The 18,920-nt window shown below is 38.6% G+C and overlaps 2 protein-coding genes across 3 annotated transcripts in view; one reads left to right on the forward strand and one right to left on the reverse strand.

Moving 5' to 3' along the window:
- HMMR (hyaluronan mediated motility receptor) overlaps window positions 1-10,849 on the reverse strand; it is a 31,014-nt gene extending 20,165 nt beyond the window's left edge. Inside the window, exons 1-5 of one of the 2 annotated variants that reach the window (XM_074390506.1) lie at window positions 10,675-10,849; window positions 6,859-6,957; window positions 6,039-6,118; window positions 2,774-2,821; window positions 720-908 (exon numbers count right to left, since the gene is read on the reverse strand). In XM_074390506.1, coding sequence (XP_074246607.1) covers window positions 720-908; window positions 2,774-2,821; window positions 6,039-6,118; window positions 6,859-6,957; window positions 10,675-10,849 — 591 coding nt within the window. Of the gene's footprint in view, window positions 1-719; window positions 909-2,773; window positions 2,822-6,038; window positions 6,119-6,858; window positions 6,958-10,228; window positions 10,398-10,674 lie in introns of those variants that run through there. The other variant, XM_003934735.3, reaches the window with a different exon arrangement.
- Window positions 10,850-10,948: 99 nt separating this feature from the next.
- Window positions 10,949-16,990, forward strand: NUDCD2 (NudC domain containing 2). The gene is made up of 4 exons (XM_003934737.3): window positions 10,949-11,137; window positions 13,022-13,070; window positions 13,595-13,746; window positions 16,515-16,990. The coding sequence occupies exons 1-4, from the start codon at window positions 10,949-10,951 to the stop codon at window positions 16,596-16,598; spliced, it is 474 nt and encodes a 157-aa protein (XP_003934786.1). The 3' UTR covers window positions 16,599-16,990.
- Window positions 16,991-18,920: the final 1,930 nt, after the last annotated feature.

Genomic DNA, 18,920 nt, shown 5'->3' on the forward strand with positions numbered 1-18,920 from the left:
AGATTAGTATATTAAAGATGATAAACACAATTAAGGTATTAGAAATATTTAATCCATAGATTTACTTATTTCCCATTTCATTCCAGTAAGAACTTGAGATGGAAAATTGTTGTTATGTCATTATTTATTGCAGAGAAAGATCTTTAAAGTAATTTCTATATATTAGTTTTTAAATTTTTATTAATGGTCTTATTTACTGGTGGTGCTTTTGAGGGGTGAAAAAATGTCAGATATTACAACAAAAAGTAACTTGTTTTATTCATAACCACTTAAGTGCCAAGTATCCTAATATAGGCCAGGCATGGTGGCTCATGCCTGTAATCCCAGTGCTTTGGGAGGCCAAGGCGGGTGAATCACCTGAGGTCAGGAGTTTGGAGACCAGCCTGGCTAACATGGTGAAACCCCATGACTACTAAAAATACAAAAATTAGCCTGGCATGGTGGCGTGTGTCTGCTGTCCCTGCTACTGAGGAGGCTGAGGCTGGAGAATCACTTGAACCCGGGAGGCAGAAGTTGCAGTGAGCCAAGACTGTACTACTGTACTCCAGGCTGGGCAACAGTGAGACTCTGTCTCAAAAAAAAAAAAGATATAATTCCTATTTGAAGCAGCTTAATATTTAAGGTATGTTTAATGAAGGAAAAGGGCTAAATTAGAGCCTAGAACTCATAAACATGTTTATATTTATTAAATTGTAAATGTTATAATGAGGCTCAGATACCTTAGATTTTAGTAGTTCATTAATCCTGGTCAATTCAATAAGCTGTTTTTCCAGTGCAGCATTATTTGCAGAGAGAGATGTTTTTTCCCTGAATGCAGCATTTAGCCTTGCTTCCGTCTTTTCCAAATCAGTTTCCAGATCCTGGATCCGCCTGTCCTGAGAACCACGTTCCTGTATAAGAACACGAATCTGGACAAAAAACAAGGTGATAATAAATGATTTGCTGATAGAATGCCAACATAAAGAGATGCTACAAATAATCACCCCTGAAACTTCTGGAAAAATCTCTAATCTTGACATTTTGTAGATATTCTAATTTTACTAGCTGTACATTTTAAGAGCAGAACTTTAATTGCCATAAATTCCAAGTACAATTAAGCTCTTTAGTCACTTTTTTTTTTTTTTTTGAGACGGAGTTTCACTCTTGTTACCCAGGCTAGAGTGCAATGGTGCGATCTCGGCTCACCGCAACCTCCGCCTCCTGGGTTCAGGCAATTCTCCTGTCTCAGCCTCCTGAGTAGCTGGGATTACAGGCATGTGCCACCATGCCCAGCTAATTTTTTTGTATTTTTAGTAGAGACAGGGTTTCACTATGTTGACCGGGATGGTCTCGATCTCCTGACCTCGTGATCCACCCGCCTTGGCCTCCCAAAGTGCTGGGATTACAGGCTTGAGCCATCGCGCCCGGCCCTCTTTATTCACTTTTAAGGTATTTCCTCCTATAATAGTTATTTTCTCTAGCTTCAATTACACAAATTCAAATTGGCTCAAAATGCTAAATATTTTTTTATTTCAAGAAGGCAGAGCTGGGCTTCTGAGGATAATGTACTAGGCACTGGCAAGCCATTATTTTTGCTGCTATTACCAGATTAAAAACAACGAAAACTCCCCAAATCTAGTATTTGTCAACAGAAAATGTGGAAGTCAAAAGATAATGAAATGCTATTTTTAAAATAATATGGAGGAAAACCTGCCACCCTAAAGTTCTATACCGAATGAAGTCACTGGCATACGTTATTAGTTCTAATCCTGGTTCTACCATTCACTTACCAGGTATCTCACGGAGACTCAGTGATTATTCCTGTTAAGTATCAACTCCTACATGTATCCTCAATATAATGATAGCCAACATTATTAGAATAAATACAAAAGAATCAGAGCAACTGTGCAGACATTTGCAGTTACTCTGACACACTCTTGGTCCAAAGCCAACATTGGATTATAATCAAATGGAAGATTTTAATAAATCGAAAGAATATATCCATGAGAAAAAGAGTTGGTCAGCAATGGAAATAGGAAAAAAAAAAAAAAAAAAGGGTTACAGAGAAGCAAAGTTCACAGTGAGCTGCTTAGCACTGCTTGGAAAGTAAATGGGTTCTTTAGGTTAGTACTGTTCAATAGGAATTTCTGTCATGGTGGAAATGCCTTGTCTAGTATAGTAGCTGCTAACCACATGTGGCTATTGAAATGTGATTAGGGCAACTGAGGAACTGAGTTCTTAATTCTATCATATTTAATTTAAATAGTCACATGTGGTAAGTAGCTACCATATGGAATAGCATATTCCATATAGCTCTATGTTATTTCACCATGAGGAAGGCATATACCTACTATTGGGCAGAGCAGTGCATTGAGTTAGCCTGGCTTCACCACACTCTAACCAGCTGGGATTGCATGCTCACTAAGAAATCCTCTAGCTATGTTGTCTTAACGTAAGTAAGCATACAGGAAGAGTGTGAGAGATGGATAGACGTAAATATTTGATCCACATATCTAATTGCAATAAAGTGACATAATGATTTTTAGTTATCAGTTTTTCATTAAGTGGGCTATCTTGAATCTTGGCTTTGCCAGCATTCCACATTAACATGGCCTAGATAGATCTCTGAAACAGTGTAACCAAGCTAAAGAACAGTTTTCCTATAGGCACTGTTCTGGAAGGCATGTTTGTCTCACTGCAGGACTCTCATATTGCACAGAATCCTTGTCTCTTAAATCTGTGCAACTCTCTTTCTATCATATGTCCTTTTCAAGAAGTTGAAAGCACTGCTTACCTCTTTTTCTAATATCTTCAAATCTTTATCATTCTTTTGAGATTCCTTCTGTTTAAAAGTCAAAGAAAACGTATAAGCAAATTTAAATGTCAAGTATCACAGCCAAATTTGTGTTTTAGTTATCAGAAATGATTAAGGGATTGAAACAGTTTCTATTTTAAACATTACACCTGGTCTGCTAAAACGTGTGTAGGTCCCTCATCTGATAAATAAAGGATTCTAAAAATCAAGATATTTCAGGTTTAAAAGTTTTCAACCCAATAAATAAGGATTTTTCTAATCAGCCCAGTGAAAAGAACAGGTGGAACTTCATGAATAAAGCTGACTGCTCCCTCTAATGTTAAACAGCAACACATCTTGATTAGTTAATTATGCTACCTCCAAAAGAATCTTACACAGAGAAATCAACTTAAACTTTGATACCCAAAGAGGAAAACAAATATATAGATGCAAAGAGATAAAAACTGAAATAGCATAAGCTCTGATGCTAATTTCCTCGTTGGCTTTATTCTAAATAAGACATATAATTTTCACAGTATATCTTTTTATATCCAACAGCCTTTCTGACACAAAGGCTAGAAAAAGAACATCTTTGCCATCTAAAAATGCAAGAAAGGCATCAACATCTTGAATGAAATCTGTTTCAGATGTTTCTAAGTGGGGTGGCAGGTGGGCGTGACACCAGTGTCATGTTTATTGATTTCACACTCCATAAAAGGTTTCATGGGGAAGGACCATTTTGGGGACCCATACCAACTTGTATGTAATTTAGTTTTCTAAGGGGCTTTATAAATTTTATAGTTACTTCAAAATTTCAGAACATTTTCTTCAAGTAATTTAAGTCAAACCACTTACACCAAATTCTAAGAAAGGAGTGTCTATAATAGTCCTGCCCGATAAAAATAATGCAAGCCACATATGCATTTAAATTTTTCTAGTAGTGTATTTAAAAAGTAAAAATGTTAATTTTACTTAACCCAATATATCAAATAGATTATTTCAGTATGTCATTAGTATGAAATTATCAATGACATGTTTTATTTTTGTACTAAGTCTTTGAAGTTTTCTTTGTATTCTACACTTACAGCACATCTCAATTCAATGCTAAATTTTCATCAGACACATTTATGTATATTTAATTTTATAAAGCATACAGGAGAAAATAAATTCATATACTCAAATTGTTCCAAAAATATTAAGTGTTCCACTAACGAAATCAAGTATGCCTTTAAATATGCATTAAAATTAAGTAATATTGAAAATTTGGTTCTTTAGTAACACAAGCCACATTTCTACTGCTCAATGCCACATGTAGCTATGCTTCCCTACTGAACAACACAGCTCTATATTACAGAATATAAGGCTTAGCCAACTGCCAAATGAATGAACAACCTAAGTCTAACTTTTTCCAATTCTGAATCTTTTTCACATCAAAATACCTATTAATTTATACAACTCTTTATTTTTGAGACAGATCTTGCTCTGTTGCCCAGGCTGGAGTGCAGTGGTGCAATCTTGGTTCACGGCAACCTCTGCCTCCCTACATTCAAGTGGATTTCCTGCCTCAGCCTCCCAACTAGCTGGGATTACAGGCACCTGACACCATGCACAGCTAATTTTCTTGTATTTTTAGTAGAGATGGGGTTTCACTATATGGGTCAGGCTGGTCTCAAACTCCTGACTCCAAGCAATCCACCCGCTTTGGCCTCCTGAAGTACTGGGATTACAGGTGTGAGCCACCATGCCCAGCTGTCTTTTTTTTTTTTTTTTTTTTTTGAGAGAAGGAGTCTTGCTTTGTCACCAGGCTGGAGTGCAGTAGCAACATCTTGGCTCACCGCAACCTCCACCTCCCAGGCTCAAGTGATTCTCCTGCTTTAGCTTTCCAAGTAGCTGAGACTACAGGTGTGTGCTACCATGCCCAGCTAATTTTTGTATTTTTTAGTAGAGACGGAGTTTCACTATAAGTTGGCCAGGCTGGTCTTGAACTCCTGACCTCAGGTGATTTGTCCACCTTGAATCTCCCAAAGTGCTGGGATTACAGGCATGAGCCACCATGCCTGGCCCTGGCTGTCTTTTAAAAAGTATTATACTGCTGGGTGTGGTGGCCCACATCTCTAATCCCAGCACTTTGGGAGGCAAAGGTGGGCGGATCAACTGAGGTCAGGAATTTAAGACCAGCCAGGCCAACATGGTTAAACCTCATCCCCAGTAAAAATACAAAAATTAGCCGGGCATGGTGGAAAAATGCCTTTAATCCTAGCTACTGGGGAGACTGAGGCAGAAGAATGGCTTGATCCTGTGGGGCAGGGGCTGCAGTGAGCAGAGATCTTGCCACTGTACTCCAGCCTGAGTGAGACTCTATCTCAAAATAAATAAATAAATAAATAAATAAATAAAAGTATTATGCAGCTTACCTGATTATAAACTTATGAAAATAGTAATAGTACCTCTTGCACAAGCTGGAAGACTACTAAGAATTTAATCTCTCAGCACTCCTTAACAGCTTCTCAGTGGCAAACTTCTCCTAAGCATTGGAATTTTTACGTTGGGAGTGGTGGCTTTCACCTGTAATCCCATCAGTTTGGGAGGCTGAGGCAGGTGGATCATCTGAGGTCGGGAGTTTAAGAGCAGCCTGACCAACATATAGAAATCCCGTCTCTACTAAAAATACAAAATTAGCTGAGTGTGGTAGCACACGCCTGTAATCCCAGCTATTGGGAAGGCTGAGGCAAGAGAATCACTTGAACCCAGGAGGCAGAGGTTGCAGTGAGATCATGCCATTGCACTCCAGCCTGGGCAATAAGAGGGAAACTCTGTCTCAAAAAAAAAAAAAAAAAAAAAAACATATATATATATATATATATATATATATATATGTATATGTATATGTATATATGGATGAATTTGTTTCTCCTTTTTCTTCGAAAACACCCTTCCCCAAAAACAAAACAATTCAAATGGTGGTACTTAATAATTCAAAACATCATATAATTTTGAAATGTTTACTAGGTTATAACAAGTTATTTACACAGAAGTGACTGAGAATTGAAGACCATTGTAATTGTGAACTAAGGGCACATTTAAACATAATGACCTAGGCAGAAATATAAAACTTGCTGGAGTTCTAATGATAATTTGTTTCATTAATGTACAGATTTACTTACAGCCTTGATTCATACACTTAACCCATTCTAATCAAACACAGTACTTTCAGGTGTTTTGATGATACAGTTAATAAACTAGCTGGCATACAAAAGCTCCTCACCTTTGATTCTGAAGACTTAACTTTTCTAGCTGAAGCAGGCAAGGTAGTATCTTTGTCAACATTAAGATTTTGTTTAGAATCTGCAGAAAAATGAATTGTACAGATCATGGTTGGTGTTGATATGTTTTAACTACACACAAAACACAATTTCCAATTTTTTTTGTTTTTGTTTTTGATTTTTGAGACAGCCTTAATATCACCCAGCCTGGAATGCAGTAGTGTGATCTTGACCCACTGCAACCTCTGCCTCCTGGGTTGAAGCAATTCTCCCACTTCCCTCCCTAGTAGCTGGGACCACAGGCGAACCCCACCACCCCCGACTAATTTCTTTATTTTTAGTAGAGATGGGGTTTTGCCATGTTGGGCAGGCTGGTCTCGAACTCCTGAACTCAAGTGATCTACCCAACTTGGCCTCCCAGAGTGCTGGGATTACAAGCATGAGCCACCTTGCCTAGCCCCAAATTTCTGATTGCAACTATTGATTAAACAATATACTCTTCTCTTAGTTGTACATTTTCAAATAATTACACAATATTTTTACACATCTAACACCTTTCTCATTTTCCTAATATTCCCTGACAGATCAAGGTAATTACCAAAACGGAAGTTACATGAGTATCTTGCTTAATATTCCTGGTTATATAACAATGTAATAACAGCATTATTCTGTACTTGACTCTTTCATAAATCCATCAAAATTTAAATACAGTTCTAGCTTCCTATTTAAAAAATGCTGTAACATCTTTAAACTTAATTATTGTTATTCATAACTTTAAAACTTAAAAGATCACATGACCATTGTTCTTTGGTGATCTATTACCTTTTTGTTGTTTAAATCTTTGTGATTTCTGAAAGGATACTGGTCCTTTCAATACCTCTGAAGTTTTAACATCATAAGCACCTGGAGATGGTGCACAACCTAGAGGAAATAGAAAACATTAATATATCATCTAATGTTATTTATGATCTTAAGTTAAAGCATGTCATTATAAAGTAAATATCAATGTAAAATGTCATTAAGAAACTACTTCTATTTTATTAATGTAAAAAACTGCATCCATGTGATATTTAAAGAAGGCCTCTATATCTATTCATATTATTATTCTATTCATATTATTATTCTATTTATGAAGAACAATATCATCTTGTCCTTTATATCAATTAGGTCAAAGGAACACAGGCAACTAAGCAAAAGACAGTTTGGAGATGAATATCGTGTATTACAGGCAACAGGGCTTTCTTACTAAGGACTGAATATAGCAAATAAAATACCTGGTGTCAACTCTACTTAGAGTCACAGACGTAACTACCATCGGTTTCTGGAAATAAAGTAATTAAAACTGCCTGTCCCTGAATATTTAGCCTAGAATAAAAATTTACAGTTATATTCCATCTCTGGCTATTATCAACATATTAGACCTACTGATGATGTCAACTGCAATTCAAACACACAGAAGAAAAGCAACCACACTAGAGCAACTACAACTTTTTGAGCACTTACTAAGCCAGGCATTATGCTAAACATTCTACAGATGTTATTTTATTTAATCCTCAGAAGAATCCTATGTGATAATTTACAGATAAAGAATGTGAGGCTTAGAAAATTCAAAAAGCCAATGTTATGCAAAGTAAAAATTGTACTAGACTGTATTTCTATGTTCCAGAACGTTATACTGCATAATTTCACTTAACTGAAGTTCTAAATTTGAAGGCATTTCTGAGTAAATACACATAGCAGACTTGAGATGGGGCTCTTGGAACTTAAAATAGTGAGCCTAAAGCTTTAAAATAATTAAAATACTATGAGCCTAAAGCTGGTTAGGAACAAATAGATTAATATCGTTCTTTGAAAAGCAATTGATTTCCCTCTAGAGTCAAATAAGAAGAGCAAGGAGCTTTGACCATCCCCAGGCAACTACTGCTGTCCCCTAAATGTTTGTCAAATGGTAGAGGCTGGAGTGCAGTGGCGCCATCTTGGCTTACTGCAAACTTTGCCTCCAGCGTTCAAGCAGTTCTCCTGTCCTAGCCTCCCGAGTATCTGGGATTAAAGGCGTGTCTATCACACCCTACTGAGTGCCAGCTCGGTCGGGAGACCTCCACCCAGGCGGCGCTGAAGGTTATGAGAGGCAGACTCCCAGATACAACAGCAGAGTGGATCTATTTGGGTTGCGGGAAGGCCAGCAGCCTACAGCCGAGAGCCTCAGGGGCTGACAGCATTCCAGGCTGAAGGCCACGAGCAGATTCTCATCTACGTATTTATTCTCTCTTAAACAGGTGATTCTTATTAATATACAGGTGTTCTGTATTTACTCATAACTAAAAATATACCAAGTAGGCAGCTATTAACCCGCCTACCACTAAATACAAACTAAAAGGTATTCTCCACAAGGGAGTGAGCGACAGGGGCAGAGGGCAAACTTATTGTTTCTCAACAACACCGACTAATTTATTTTTTGTTTGTTTGTTTTAGTAGAGACGGGGTTTCGGTATGTTGGCCAGGCTGGTCTCGAACTCCTGACCTCAGATGATACGCCTGCCTCGGCCTCCGAAAGTGCTGGACAGGTTAGCATTTTATAAAAAGTAAAAATAGAAAAATCAGCATGACTCATATGCCGCAAAGCATTGTTTTGTGAAACTTTTCTTTCATGTATATGTATGGGTATACCAAAATACATCCTTGGTAGAAATATAAATTTTGAGGTTTTTTTTTTTTTTTTTGAGACGGAGTCTTGCTCTGTCACCCAGGCTGGAATGCAGTGGCGCCATCTCCGCTCACTGCAACCTCCACCTCCCAGCTTCAAGCGATTTTCGTGCCTCAGCCTCTCGAGTAGCTGGGACTACAGGTGCGCACCAGCATGCCTGGCTTATTTTTTTTTTTTAAAGACAGGGTTTCACTATGTTGACCAGCCTGGTCTTGAACTCCTAACCTCAGGTGATCCACCCGCCTCAGCCTCCTAAAGTGCTGAGATTACAGGCGTGAGCCACCACGCCCGGCGCCTGGCTAATTTTTGTATTTTATTTTATTTTAAAGTAGAGATGGGGTTTCGCCATGTTGAAACTCCTGGCCTCAAGTGATCCACCCAAAATGCTGGGATTACCGGTGTGAGCCTCCACACCTGGTGGCCCTTGGGTCTTTTGACTAAGAAATTAAGTATGTACTGATACATTTGCTCATTTGGTCTTCTGTGAGTAGCTGTGAACATTTTCATTCACACGTTGGCTGATGGAAATTAGAGATGTAATGAGTAACCATGAAATACTGTATTGTAGTGGATAAATCATAAGCTTAGATATTTAGCTCTACCACTTAACTGGTTGTGCAATAGTTACAAAACCCGTTTTCTCATCTGTAAAATGAGGTCGGTATCAGTACCTTCCTCACTTGGCTGTTGGAAGAAATAAACAAGATCTAGTAGCACAGTCCCAGCATCTTTAACGATGAGCGCCTACCAAACACTTCTAGGGCTTCCTGGTAACTGTGCTTACACATTGCAGTGTTCAAGAGCACATGATGGGGGCTGGGTTCATATTCCAGGCCTGCCACTTTGGTAGTGTAACACTGAGCAAATTTAAGACTCAGTCTTTTTATCAATAAAATAATGAATAGGATTACCCCTTAGAGTTGGTGGGAAATTAACATAATAATCGATGTAAAGCCTTAGTATGATGCTTGGGGTGTAAGTGGTAAATATCAGCCATAATAACTTCCTTGTTTATGTTTTCAGTAAGTGCTACTACTTTAATTTTACACCCACAGATTGCCTTTATCGATCTTCCTTATTTTATGGTCGAATGGAATAAAAGAAATCCACAAGTTCAGACTAACATTAATACTCCAATGTTTTTATCACTGAGGCCCTCTCGGATTTGAAAATCAAGTAGCTACCAACGCTTCGCATCCTTTCCCTTCGCCCTGCTGTAGTTTCTCCATAACCGCTGTTTATTGACAGTACTCCCCGCTTGAATGTAAGCCCCACGGGGCGCGGACTCTGTTTCACTCACTGCGGTATCCTTAGCATGCTGCTTAGTGCTTGGCATGTAACAGATGCTAAGCGCATAAAAATCAATCAAGTGAACGAACCCCAGCTGGACCCTAAAATCGCCTCCTGCTTGCCTCCCAGGAATGGAACCGAAAGAGGAAAAGGGCGTTAGGGCGCCTCCCGTCCCCCAGCTCCTTACCCCTTACGTACCAGAAGGGTCATTGAATCGTTTCAGGGGCGCCTTAGGAAAGGACATGTTGACGGCCAGCTCCAGACACCGAAAGTCATTGGCACTCCTCCGCAACTGAATGCGGATTATCACAGCCTACCGGCTTCAAATTCAAATCTCCCCACATTCCCCTCCCATCCCGGCGTTGGCCAATTGGAAAGCCAAACCCCTGGGCACACCAATCCTGCACAGGAACTCGAAGAAAGAATGCTGGGTTCTGACGGCGTCGAATCAGCTGGCCTGTGAGTTTAGGCCACCAGCCAATAGGAGACCTCGCCCCACCCATACGCCCAACCCACCCAGTCATTCCCGGCGTTACTCAGCTGTGACCTAGGAACCATATCATTTGCGCAAGCGCATTTCACTCCGTTTGCGCAAGCGCATTTCACTCCGGAGACGGTTGAAAGCGCATTTTTGCGACACTTACGTGACGGTGTGGTGAGTTCCGGTTTCGCTGGTTCCAGTTCTAGCCCATCGTTCGTTGCGTGTGGACTTTTCTGGATTTCAGTTCTTTCAGCTGGGTTCCGCCGGTGCCGTAAATGGTCGTTCAAAGGAAAAAAACGAAGACGGACACCGAGACGCCAGCTTGCTTTCCTGCGCATGTGCGGTGACCGGAGCTAAGGGGCCATACCCTGAGCGTGGGATTCCGCGCGTGCGCTTGGCTCCGCCTGGTGCGGCTGTGGCCGGGAGGCGGCTGGAGTATGTCGGCCCCGTTTGAGGAGCGGAGTGGGGTGGTTCCGTGCGGGACCCCGTGGGGCCAGTGGTACCAGACCCTGGAGGAGGTGTTTATTGAAGTTCAGGTGCCGCCAGGCACGCGCGCCCAGGATATCCAGTGCGGCCTGCAAAGCCGGCATGTGGCGCTGGCGGTGGGCGGCCGCGAGATCCTCAAGGTAGCGGCAGTTCGGGGCTTGTGTTCAGTTTCCTCTTCCCAGCCGCCCCCAGCCCCCGAGTCCTAAAGTTCATGGTTTCCCTGAACGACTGTTGGGTGTCGGGACTACTCCTGTGGCTGGCAGGAAGAGAAAGGATAGATAACATTGACCAGGTTTGGGTCTGGTCGGAGCCTTCCTCTTCAGGGCAGGTGCTGAATTGTGGAAATTTGAGGAGATCGTTTTCCAGCTTAGTTTTCAAACCAAGTCAGACTGCTGCTTCTGCTTTTTCTTTTCTTTTTTTTTTTTTGAGACGGAGTTTCACTCTTGTTACCCAGGCTAGAGTGCAATGGCGCGATCTCGGCTCACCGCAGCCTCAGTCTCCTGGGTTCAGGCAATTCTCCTGCCTCAGCCTCCTGAGTAACTGGGATTACAGGCACGCGCCACCATGCCCAGCTAATTTTTTTGTAATTTTAGTAGAGACGGGGTTTCACCATGTTGACCAGGATGGTCTCGATCTCTTGACCTCGTGATCCACCCGCCTGGGCCTCCCAAAGTGCTGGGATTACAGGCTTGAGCCACCGCGCCCGGCTGCTGCTGCTTTTCTAAGGGGCTTCAGCTGCGGACAGACTAAGTTGCTAAAGGAACAGATATTTCTTCCGGTCACTGAAGACAGGAAGGAAGGTGGCAGGAAGACGACAAGACAGATAAGTTCCCTGCAGTGGAGAGGTTAAGCTCTTGTAGGGGGGAGTATTAATAAATAGGTAAATATAGGAAAGAAAAAAGACACTAGCTATAGGATAACGGGCAGAGGATTCAGAGATGATGTTAGGTGATTAGTTTTCTAATCTAAAAATTTAAAAATCTTGCTTGTTTTTGGAGTGGTCAAGCAGGTGGTAAAGAGATGTGTGCATAAAATTAGTAGTCCCCCTTTTGTTTCTTTTCACCAATACTCTTTGGATCTGGACCCGCTTTTCCTTATTAAGTGAATAGTTAAATTTAATTAACAGTTTGAAATTAGATTTTATTCTTAGGTTAGATGCCCAAGATGTTTGATAGCAGTGTAAGGTGGTGAAGGGAGACTCCTTGTTTCCTGGTTTTGTAAACTTGGGCAAGAGATTGTTCCCTGTCCACAAGATTCGGTAGTTCTAGTACCCTTCTCATAGGATTGTTTTGAGAATAACATGGTATTCATGTATATGAAGAGCTTAGAGTATTCACTGGTGTGTAATAAGTTCATACTATATGTTAGCTATTATTATATATTATAATATGTGGAGGTGCTTTGAATGCCTCCAGATTCCTGTGAAATACATTGATTTACGTCAGCTTGGATCTAAGTGACTTCTGAATTGTTGTACAATTCATAGTTCCCTGAACAATGCTTTTAGATTACAATTTAAATTTAGTAAATCCAGCAACTGTAGGAATTTAGCCGTAACGCTGGGATTTTTGATGTACATCTACATCAGTTTTTTTTTCCACTAGGTTTGACATTTTAAAATGTGGGTTTTTTCTAGTGACATTTCAATTTCACTATCTATGACTTAAATTTGGCAACAAATTAAAACGGATTTGAGCTTATCCCTTCTTGTGGTTAATTTTAATAGTAGAATTAAAGCATTTCAGATATTAATTTCACATTTGGCAGGTGGCCAGTAATCAGTATTGCTGTGTCTTACAAAAATTAAGGAATCCTGATCTTTCTTTAGAGGGCTCTGTGTTCTTTGCCATAGTGAATATTCCATGCAGTATAAACTAGTTTCCATTTTACCTGCTGGGAGAAAATTTAGGGTTGTGCACCTATAAATTTCATGATGAAGTGGTATAAGATGTGGATTAGGTAGGAAAGTAGGTAAACTTAAATGAAATTCTCTATTTTTAGCACCTTGTCTGTTTACTTTTCAGGGCAAACTCTTTGATTCTACAATAGCTGATGAGGGAACATGGACTTTGGGTAAGGGTAATTATTAAATTCATCAGATCTTTTTTAAAACTTAATTTGTCTTGGAATTTACTTTCTTTTTCCCTTTTGTATTAGGTCTTTTTTGTCTTTGTAGCTTTGAAAGATAAAGCAATAGAAATGTGTTGAAAACAATTGTATGTCAAACTTACCTAGTTGGGGGAAAAAAGATTACCTAATGGTTTTTGAAAATAAAAAATTTAATGAGGAACTTTTTGAGACCAGCCTGTCCACAACATTGCAAAACCCTGTCTCTACTAAAAATAAAAAAGTTAGCCAGGCATGATGGTGTGTTCCTGTGATCCCAGCTACTTGGGTGGCTGAGGAATGAGAATCACTTGAACCCAGGAGGTAGAGGTTGCAGTGAGCCGAGATCGGGCCACTGCACTCCAGCCTGGGTGACAGAGTGAGACTGTGTCTCTCATGTGTGCGTGCGTGCACATGCACGCGCACACACACACACACACACAATTTGATGAAGAACTCTAATTTCTTTGTGTTTTTTTCTTTATTTTTAGAAGATAGAAAAATGGTTCGTATTGTTCTTACCAAGACAAAGAGAGATGCAGCAAATTGTTGGACTTCTCTACTAGAATCTGAATATGCAGCTGATCCTTGGGTACAAGACCAAATGCAGAGAAAGCTTACATTAGAGAGATTCCAAAAAGAAGTAAGTCAGATGAAGTGTGTCAGTATGTATAATTAAATATATAAAAATCATTGAATAAATATTTGAGATTAAAACTCAAATGTCATGAAAAGTTACATTTTTTAGAAGAATTTTTTAAGTGAATGGTTAGAAAAATGGCCTTTCTTTTATGGATTTGATTTTTTCAAAATATTTTCTTGAGTGGAATTTATTTGTATTGCTATGATTTGTGAATTTAGGCATACTTTTATGTACATCAGTAATGCATGAATAAACTCTTAATATAGTTGAACCAGTATAGACTTACCTAGTATAAAAAGTGAAAGGCCCCTTCACTACTATTCTCTCCATTTCATGCATCTATCTCATTTTTGTCTTATATGTTGGCTCTTGTTTGTTTTGTTTTTAGCATAAATGGAGGATCACAGGTGTGTATTGTTCTTCATGTTGCTTTTTTATTTAATAATATGCTGTGGGTCTCTTTCCCTTTTTCTTTTTGTATGTCTTTTTCTTTTGGTAAGTATGATATTCAGTAAACTTGTCTAAATAGGAATTGTGTACCCCTTTGTCTAACAATTCACACAAATTATAGTGCTAAAAACAAGAAAGGAAAAAAGTCCATAAATATGTTTTGAATAAATTAAGAGCTAATAAAAATGTATTCATTAGAATATGATTACTTGAGGGATTACTTTAAAAATAGTTTACAAAAGTCAAGAAGTTTAAAAATAAAAGCCTAACTATACCTAACTTTTAGGTATAAAACTCATTCTTTTTACTGCCTCAGAGTATTCTGTAGTTTGGATATGTCATCATTATTTAGCTCTTTGTCTTTGATGTGATTTAGATTTCTTCGTTTTTCTCTATTTTAAACAAAGCTGTGTTTTCATCTCTGTATGTCTTTTTTTTTTTTTTTTTTTTTTTTTTTTTTTTTTTTTGAGATAGATTATTGCTCTGTTACCCAGGCTGGAGTGCAGTGGCGTGATCTCAGCTTACTGTAAGCTCCGCCTCCTTGGTTCAAGAGATTCTCCAACCTCAGCCTCCTGAGTAGCTGGGATTACAGGCTTGTGCCACCATGCCCGTCTAATTTTATTTTTAGTAGAGATGGGGTTTCACCATGTTGGTTAGGCTAGTCTTGAACTCCTAAACTCATGATCTGCCTACCTCGGTCTCCCAAAGTGCTGGGATTACAGGTTTGAGCCACTGCACCTAGCCAGATAATGTGTCTTTATGATAATGGCTTCCAGATGTATATCTGTAGCCTAGACTTTTTTTTCTCAATTTAGGACCTGTATATCCAATTGTCTATTCAGGATTTCCACCTAGCTATCTAATATATATTAAGGTCAACATTTCCAAGTTGAACACTCTCATGTCCTTCCATATTCTTACCTCTAGCCTTCTCATCTCAGTTGATGAAAACTAGTAGTTCAGGTCAAAAACATATTGGGACTCATCCTTGATTCTTACATTTCTCTCATAACCTATACAATGTATTAGGAAATCTTATGGATGCTACCTTCCAAATATGTTTAGAATTTGACCACTTCTCACCACCATCTCTACTACCATGCTGATCTGGGCCACTTCTGATAATCTTGCCAGGATTACTCTAATAACCTTCTAATTGGTCTTCTCACTTTTACCCTTGCCATAGTCTTCCCAAAATAGCAGTCAGAGCAGTTCTTTTAAAATGTAAGTCATATCATGCCACTTCTCAGAATTCTGCACCTCTTGTCTCTATCTCTTAAAGGGCCCTATCTGATCACTTATTCCATTATCTCTCTGACTACTTCCTCCCTTACTGCTCTCTTTCTCAGTGATTCTTCTGTGCCATACTGGCCTGTTTGCTTTTCTTTAAAGAATATGTCAGCCCATCCCTTTGCTGTCCTTCTGACTACAATGCTCTTCTCCCACAGCTTGGCTCACTTTTTTGTTTTCATATCATTGCTCAATGAAGCATGCTTTGATCATCCTATTTAAATATTATACCTTTATTTCCCTTATCCTGTTCAATTTTTTTTTTCTGTATTACCAACTTTTAACAGTCAATCAGGGGTTGGCAAATGACAGCCCTTGGGCCAGATTTGGCCCACTACCTGCTTTGTAGCTTTTCAGTCATACATAGATGCTCATTTGTTTGTATACTGTCTTTCAGACAGTTGACTATTTGTGACAGAGACTATGTGGCCTGCAAAGCCTAAAAATTTACTACCTAGTTCTTTAAAAAGTCTGCCAGCCCCTGTACTTGTTGATTTATGGTTTGTTTCCTCCTGCTAGAATGTTAAGTTCCACTGGAGTAGGGATTTTTGTTATTTTTCACTCTTGAATTCTACATACATCTAATGGTCTTCCAAACAGTAGGAGAGCTCAGCAAATGTTTGTTGGGTAAATAGCCCACCAAAAAGACTAAGGCCTGACATAGTACTTCCCAGGATTGTTATGAGGGTTAAATATCTATGTATGTGTACCTCTTAGAAATTTGTGGGCATATAGAAAGCTATCAAAAAATGCTAGCTATTAAATCTACAGACTTATATTGAAGTATATATGTTTCCCCATATACTTGCCAACATCATAGTAAACATACGATATTCTAAATATTTGTAATTAGGAAAGTTGAAAAATGCCTCATAGTTTTAAATATGATTTTGGTGATAACAGTGAAGTCTGTTATATTTTCATGTATTTATTGATTATTTAGATATCCTTTTTTATCAATTGCCTGCTTGTACTTTTATTTTTCTTTGTAAGTTTTATTTCATTATATGTGTTTTTATATCTTTTAGAATCCTGGTTTTGACTTCAGTGGAGCAGAAATCTCAGGAAACTACACTAAAGGTGGACCAGATTTCTCAAACCTTGAGAAATAACTGCTTTTTCTCCTGCGTTCTGTGGATCCTAGCAGATATTGCCAACTTAATCAGAGGAACGGATTATGTGATGGAAGAAAAATGGGGATGCCTACAGTTAACAAATTACAAAATATATTTTAAAATGGTTCTAAAAATTGGATTGAAACATGATTTATGTAGGAAACATACTATGGGGACTATTCTAGGGATATATGGTAAAGTTTTTTTTGGAGTTGTTTTTGCTTAGCATGAAGTTTTATATGCTGCATTTTACTAATTCCATATTTAACCATATTTTTAATACAAAAGAACATTGGAGTATAGATCATGTGAAATGAAGGGTGCCTTCAGGGGAAATTAACTTTTTCTTTTGATAAATACAATATTCAATAAAATTTTCTAAATAGGAATTGTGTATCCCTTTGCCTGAGTACAACAGTTGACACAAAAAAAGTATAGTGCTAAAAACAATTCTAAGGAAAAAGTACCTAAATGTATTTTAAGTAAATTAAGAATTAATGAAAATTTCTTAATTAGAATATTATTTGAGGAATTACTTTATGTCAAGAAGTTTAAAAATAGTTAAAAGCCTAACAGTAGAAGTGGATTGATAAAAAAGAGAAGTACCTAAGTGAACATGGTAATTAGGTCAGTCCTTTGTGGCAGAAAGTGAAGTAAGGTCACTAATTGTGTATCAGTGGCATCGTTTTGATCTTAAGTGATTTAGGTATATAGGTAGGAATTGTCTATAGACATTTTATTCAATATCCTATTTATGTTCTTTTTATTTCTTGTCCTTTTTAATTCTTGAAAAAATTTTAAATCTTGTTCATGGAAAAGTTACAATTTCTTTCTGAACCATTTGTGAATTAGTTGAAGACATATTGCCTCATTACTGAAAACTATTTGCTTCAGATTACCTTACATGACTACAATGCAGCCATTAAAATCAGAAAATTTGCCTTGACACGTTACTACCCTCTAATCCTCGGACCTTCACTTAATTCACATTGAACTGATTGTCCCAGTAATGTCCATATAGCAAGATGATCCAGTCAGAATCATGCCTTCCATGTAGATATTAGCTATCTTTAGTCTACTTCATTCTGGAACAAGTTCTCATTTTTTCCTTAAGTTTCACAACTTGGTACTTTTGAAGATTACAGGCTAGTTTTGTAGAACACCCCTTATTTTGGATTTCGTCTGATATTTCATGATTACATTCAGGTTATTCACCTTTGGCAGAAATGTGATAGGAGTGCATCCTGTCATGGTTTAATAATTTCAGTTTGTCTCATTTCTGATGGTTTTTCTTTTTTTTTTTTTTTTTTTTTTTGAGACCGAGTTTCACTCTTGTTACCCAGGCTGGAGTGCAATGGCGCGATCTCGGCTCACCGCAACCTCTGCCTCCCGGGTTCAGGCAATTCTCCTGCCTCAGCCTCCTGAGTAGCTGTGATTACAGGCTTGCGCCACCACGCCCAGCTAATTTTTTGTATTTTTAGTAGAGACGGGGTTTCACCATGTTGACCAGGATGGTCTCAATCTCTTGACCTCGTGATCCACCCACCTCAGCCTCCCAAAGTGCTGGGATTACAGGCTTGAGCCACCGCGCCCGGCTTCTGATGGTTTTTCTTAGGTGACCGATTAAGGTAGTATCTGCTAGACTTCTCCATTGTAGTTATTTTTATAATTATTTTTTGAGAAGATAGTTGCAAAATACTATCTTGTTACCAGACTTTAAATTTGTTGTATCTCTATTATATAGACTCACGATTTTCTATTCATTGGGTTAAAAACCTATTCTCAGTACTTTGACGCTCAGATTGTACATTTGGCTGGTATAAGACCATTCTGGGTGGCCTCTGTGTCCTTCTGACATGTTCCCATCATTATTCAATCGTTTGTCACTCTCTGGCATAAGGTATACCAGGCTTCTCATGCTCTCCTTGACTAGCCCAAGAATCAGCTGTTTTTCCGTAGAGCCTGGGTTCTCTTTAGTGGGTAATATTTAAAAACCAATATCTGAGGTAGTGTGCAATTGCTGTTGGTGTGTATATATAATGCATGTCTTTACATCTGTATTTTTGTATCTATGTATATTGAAAACCATGAGTTCACATGTAAGTTATCTCATGGGCTTCATTTTCATTTTTTCCCTTTCCATATTTATAACTCCCTTTAGTAGCGGTGAGAAACCTGATTTCTATTTGATTTTCTGTTATAGATCATCTCCCCACATGAATGTCTTCCTCACCCTGCTTAGGCTTTGCATCCTATGCTAAGCAGGAATGTTCTCACCTGGCCTGGACCCTAACACATCACTCCAGGCCATAGCAGTCC

Source organism: Saimiri boliviensis, chromosome 20, assembly GCF_048565385.1.
Source record: "Saimiri boliviensis isolate mSaiBol1 chromosome 20, mSaiBol1.pri, whole genome shotgun sequence".
NCBI classification, from domain to species: domain Eukaryota; kingdom Metazoa; phylum Chordata; class Mammalia; order Primates; family Cebidae; genus Saimiri; species Saimiri boliviensis.

Bases quoted from the DNA above. Each gene is read 5' to 3' on its own strand.
- NUDCD2 (XM_003934737.3), top strand. From the start codon at position 10,949: ATGTCGGCCCCGTTTGAGGAGCGGAGTGGGGTGGTTCCGTGCGGGACC. The intron at 11,138-13,021 runs GTAGCGGCAGTT...TTTACTTTTCAG, and splicing joins GCGGCCGCGAGATCCTCAAG to GGCAAACTCTTTGATTCTAC. The intron at 13,071-13,594 runs GTAAGGGTAATT...CTTTATTTTTAG, and splicing joins TGAGGGAACATGGACTTTGG to AAGATAGAAAAATGGTTCGT.